The sequence below is a fragment of the Triticum aestivum genome, chromosome 3A (assembly GCF_018294505.1).
Source record: "Triticum aestivum cultivar Chinese Spring chromosome 3A, IWGSC CS RefSeq v2.1, whole genome shotgun sequence".
Classification (NCBI taxonomy): Eukaryota; Viridiplantae; Streptophyta; class Magnoliopsida; order Poales; family Poaceae; genus Triticum; species Triticum aestivum.
This window is the reverse complement of record NC_057800.1, coordinates 633379330-633383802: the sequence shown is the minus strand read 5'-3', so window position 1 is coordinate 633383802 and position 4473 is coordinate 633379330. Positions and strand designations below refer to the sequence as shown.

The window sequence follows — 4473 nt, the reverse complement described above, 5'->3', positions numbered from 1 at the left end:
AGACACAACATGGAAGAGTCAAAATATTCAGAAGCGAGGTCCAAGAATGAAGAAGGGGTAGAATTACTGAATGAATACGAGTTGTGGCTAATACCCGAGGCATAAAAGACGCATTTTCTACGGGATCCCGAAACCACCAGCCACCCTGACCTAATTCATGATGAGCCCACCAACTTCCTGGCGAGATGCCTACGGTTAAAAACAACCGACATGTCAAGATCCAAATTCGAATTGGTTCCTGGTCCTGGTCAGAGACCACCGTGTTCGCGCCGGCGGTCCAACAAAGAGGCGAAGTAGTGGTGTCTTTCTTTCCATTACGAACGACACGCTTCGCCTGCTCCCTCCCCGTGTCCATTAGCGCTCCTGTCCAGAGCAAAGAGAAGGCGAAAAAGCGCTGCCGAAGCTGCATGAGCAGGCTTCTATTGCTACGCAACAATAGAGCAGGCGCGCCGCCCACAAAATGTTTGAATGATCGGGTAAAGAGCGAGCTTCTTATATGGGATCCGACGCATCCAGCAGAGCGAAGCAGCGTTCCATTCTTTTCGGCGGCATCCTTCCGCATTGGCGGCGAGTGGAGTGCCACAATCCCATTCATCATTTTTGATCTACATAACCCAAAGCCCATAGCACTGGCGACATCTCCGGCATAAATGCAAGGAGGATGTATAGCTGATATAGGATCTTGTGGAACTGGATTTGATTCTGCAAGCGGTTCGGTACAAACGAAGAAATTTCGAACAAAAGGATCGGAACTCGCTGATAGGAAAGGAGAGAAAAACAAAGCAATGCCAAGAGCTCCGTCAATCTGCTGTTCATCGATAGACGAAGCTCTCTCTTTTTCATCTCGTGCCAGATGTAACAAAAGATTAGTCCTTTTTCCTTCTCGCGAACCACGGGAGCGCCTAGCGCCCAGAAGAGCGAAGCTCATTTTCAAAACAGGGTCAAGCGGCGCATTAAAAAGGGCTGGCCCGTTAAAAGGACGCTTACTTTGCGAACGAAGTTCAGAATCAACAAGGGTTCTCCGAACGAAGGGAGTGTACAACTGGGGCGCAGCCCAACTTTTTTGTTGGAGAGATAGAATGGAGTTCTTCACGAAGTTCGAGACAAAGGAAAAAATCAAAGTTTCTCTATAGCCTCTTCGTTTTGAGACATTATGGCTTTGGGGTCGACCCCGGTAACAAAAAAGGAATCCATAAAAACTGGGGATCCAACACCATGATAAAATACTACCCTCATGATTAGACCATGTCCCTGAGATTTGATAAAAAAAGGTGCATTAGCGGTTAATACGTTGTAATTAGATAAGTTATTTGGAATATGACGGAACGAAAGACCAAGGAAAGGAAGAAGAATGCACCAAAATGCAAGTGCTGCACCAAACGCTGGTGGTTGTTTCTTGTTGTAAGTGAATGCAACGAAAAGACCCGGAAATAACGAATAATGAGAAAATTCATTTATAGACATTTCGTGATCATTTCCAAATTTATGCTTAGTTATTCCCATCATCCGGTAACCACAGGATGATCCCAATCTCCTTTTAGTAATAGATCTTTTTGATATGTCTCAGTCTCAGCGGCAAGGAAGAGAAAATGCATCGAGTCGTTTATCAAGAAAGTGGACGAGCATGGCGGTCCCTATATCTCTGAGGGGTGTACCACTTTTTTTTTCAAGTCAGCTTAAGAGGTTCAAAAGAGAAAGTCACTCTCCTTATTCTTGGCTAGTGGAATGGAAGCAAGACTCTTTCCTATCCACTTTGCCGAGGGGAGAGAACTCAAAGATAACTCAAGCTAGACAGAAAGGTGCAAAAGTCCAAAGTTTCTTAAGGATCCTGTAAGCAAGTAGGTTAAGATTGTCATTTAGCTTCAATTTCTTCAGTCTCACAAGCGGGTCCGCATGCAACAAAAGAAATTGTATTTTCCTACTACTCCGACCTTGCCCTGAAAGGATAAGGAAATTGGATAAGAGCGAGAGCTAGACTGACTGTTGGTCCAATGCTAGTGGAGGATTCAGACTGAGGACCCCCTGTGGCGGCTACTCATAAGAAGATGAAGGATTGAAAGAGGACTGATCACCCCTCTGATTTGTGATCTTTTAATAGAAAGAAAAAGCCTTCTCTCAGACTTAAAGGTAAATGAAAGCGGGATTTTTTTCTCTCCTCTAAGCTAGCAGCAAGTCAAGTAATCTGAGAATGCTGCCCCCAATCCGTAGCTGAGGACGAACTCAACTCATAAGCTTTTTTTGAACCAAGCACCTGTTATAGAAATGAAAAACCACCCACTAGCAGAGGCTGGAACAACCCATAGAAGTGTAGGGGCTGCTTCAACCAGGCGTACCCGTATCCATTGATTTACCTCCTCTAGAGAGTATTGAACTTTGTGACAAATAGGTTATAGTTACACTCCTTAACTCCCTATTCGCGAGATATAAAAGCTAGCTAGTAAGAAGACTTTCCCTTCTTTTCTGGGAGGGTGAGAACTTGAAAGACTGGCAGAGAAAAGGAAGAAAAGCGGCTAATGCTATCTAAACGATTATTTCAAAGTTTACCAAGTTCGATCATTCACGAGACAGGGGACTCTTTTAAATAAGACAGTGTATGGCTGCGAATAAGTCTATTCGGCAAGTCATAGAGAAGGACTGGATATAAGCTATTCCCCGGTTCTTCATTGGATCCTTTTAGTTTAATATTACTTTTTGGAAGCAATCTCATAATAATATGTATTAGGGACAACATTTAGGATAGCAAAAGCATTTTTGGAGCAAGAGGGATTACCTTCTAGATTCTTTTGTGATACCCTCTGTGTCGCCTTCTCCTGGATGGTCAGCCCAGTGTCCTGAATCCTTGAGCTCTTCCTCATGGCTTTGACTGGTGACTTACATTTCATCTTATTTGCAGCTCTCTTGGTCCTTGGATATGATGTCTTCTGCCACTCTCCTTGGTAGCTATTCTCCACCATCTCAGTCCCCTCTGAGGTCAGCTGAATCTGATCAGTGGCTGTCTCTGCCTAATCCACCAAGTGTGTACAAGACAAGATCTTTGTCTGTCACAGGTTCTCCTGCTGCTGCAAGTTGATCAGACTGGAATTTGATCCTGCGTAGATAATCTTGAGCAGTCTGGGATCCTTTCTTGATCGTTTGGATCTGAATACGCAGCTCAATTATTTGAGCATTTGTCATACAGCCAAGACTTCCGGTTTTTTTTTCAGGTTTTCTCCCTTTTCTACGAAGGTTTGCTGCTCCGCCTGCACCAGTGACTTATTCTATTCTTCTCCTTTGGTTCAGTCTGTGGGGAAATCAGAATTCACCATTGAATCCTGTGGGTCAGCTCCCTTACATAATAATATTTCACTGTATCAGCTACGAGGGGAAAATCTGAAATACAGAGGATAGAGAGTGAGAGAAAGAGTGTGAGACTTGCGCCGCTCTCCATTTCGAGGGGATTTCGACGATTCTGGGGTGATTGAACTATTTCTTTACCTGTTCAATTTCTAACGAATCAAGATATCCTCTTGTTCCGGTATAAATAGTAGCTATCTGCTCTTCCACTGGGAGAGGATTTGCCTGGGATTGTTTAAGCAATTCCCTTAATCGTTGACCCCTTGCCAATTGATTCTGACTTGTTTTATTGAGAGCAGAGGCGAATAATAGGCTTGTCACTCTGCGAATTGAGCTAGTTCCAATTTGTATTTGCCAGCTACTTGTTTCATGGCTTTAATTTGAGCCGCGGATCCTACTCTGGAAACTGAAATACCCACATTAATAGCGGGTCGAATTCCGGCATGGAATAGATCCGCAGATAAGAATATTTGTCCATCTGTAATGGAGATTACATTAGTAGGAATATAGGCGGAAACGTCTCCAGATTGAGTCTCAACTATTGGTAAAGCGGTCATACTTCCTTCACCTAAAAGAGAATTTAATTTCGCGGCTCTTTCTAAAAGGCGTGAATGCAAATAAAAAACATCCCCTAGATAAGCCTCACGGCCGGGACTTAATAGAAGGGACATTTGGCGATAAGCTTGTGCCTGTTTGGAGAGATCATCATAAATTATTAAAGTATGCCGTTCGCGGTACATAAAATACTCAGCCAGGGCTGCTCCCGTATAAGGAGCGAGGTATTGTAATGTAGCAGGTGAATCCGCCATTTCAGCTACTACAATAGTGTATTCCATGGCCCCCTCCTCATGGAAAGTAGTTACTACTTGAGCTACGGAGGATGCTCTTTGACCGATAGCTACATAAACACATATTACACCTTGCCCTTTTTTCTTGAGAATTGTATCTGTGGCTACTGCTGTTTTGCCAGTCTGTCTGTCCCCAATAATGAACTCTCGCTGACCGCGCCCTATAGGGATCATCGAATCGATAGCAATAAGCCCTGTTTGAAGAGGTTCGTATACGGAACGCCTGGAAATTCTACTTGGAGCAGGAGATTCAATTAAGCGAGATTCGGAAGCTACAATTTCGCCTCTCCCA

At 43.9% G+C, this 4473-nt stretch overlaps 1 protein-coding gene across 1 annotated transcript in view; it reads left to right on the top strand.

The window, feature by feature from the left end:
• The first annotated feature begins 416 nt into the window (after positions 1-416).
• The window catches only part of LOC123057054 (uncharacterized), a 24390-nt gene continuing 20333 nt past the window's right edge, over positions 417-4473 (top strand). The window contains exon 1 of the mRNA XM_044480222.1: positions 417-895. Within this exon, the coding sequence (XP_044336157.1) occupies positions 651-895 (245 nt within the window). The 5' untranslated portion in view covers positions 417-650. The remainder of the gene's footprint in view (positions 896-4473) is intronic.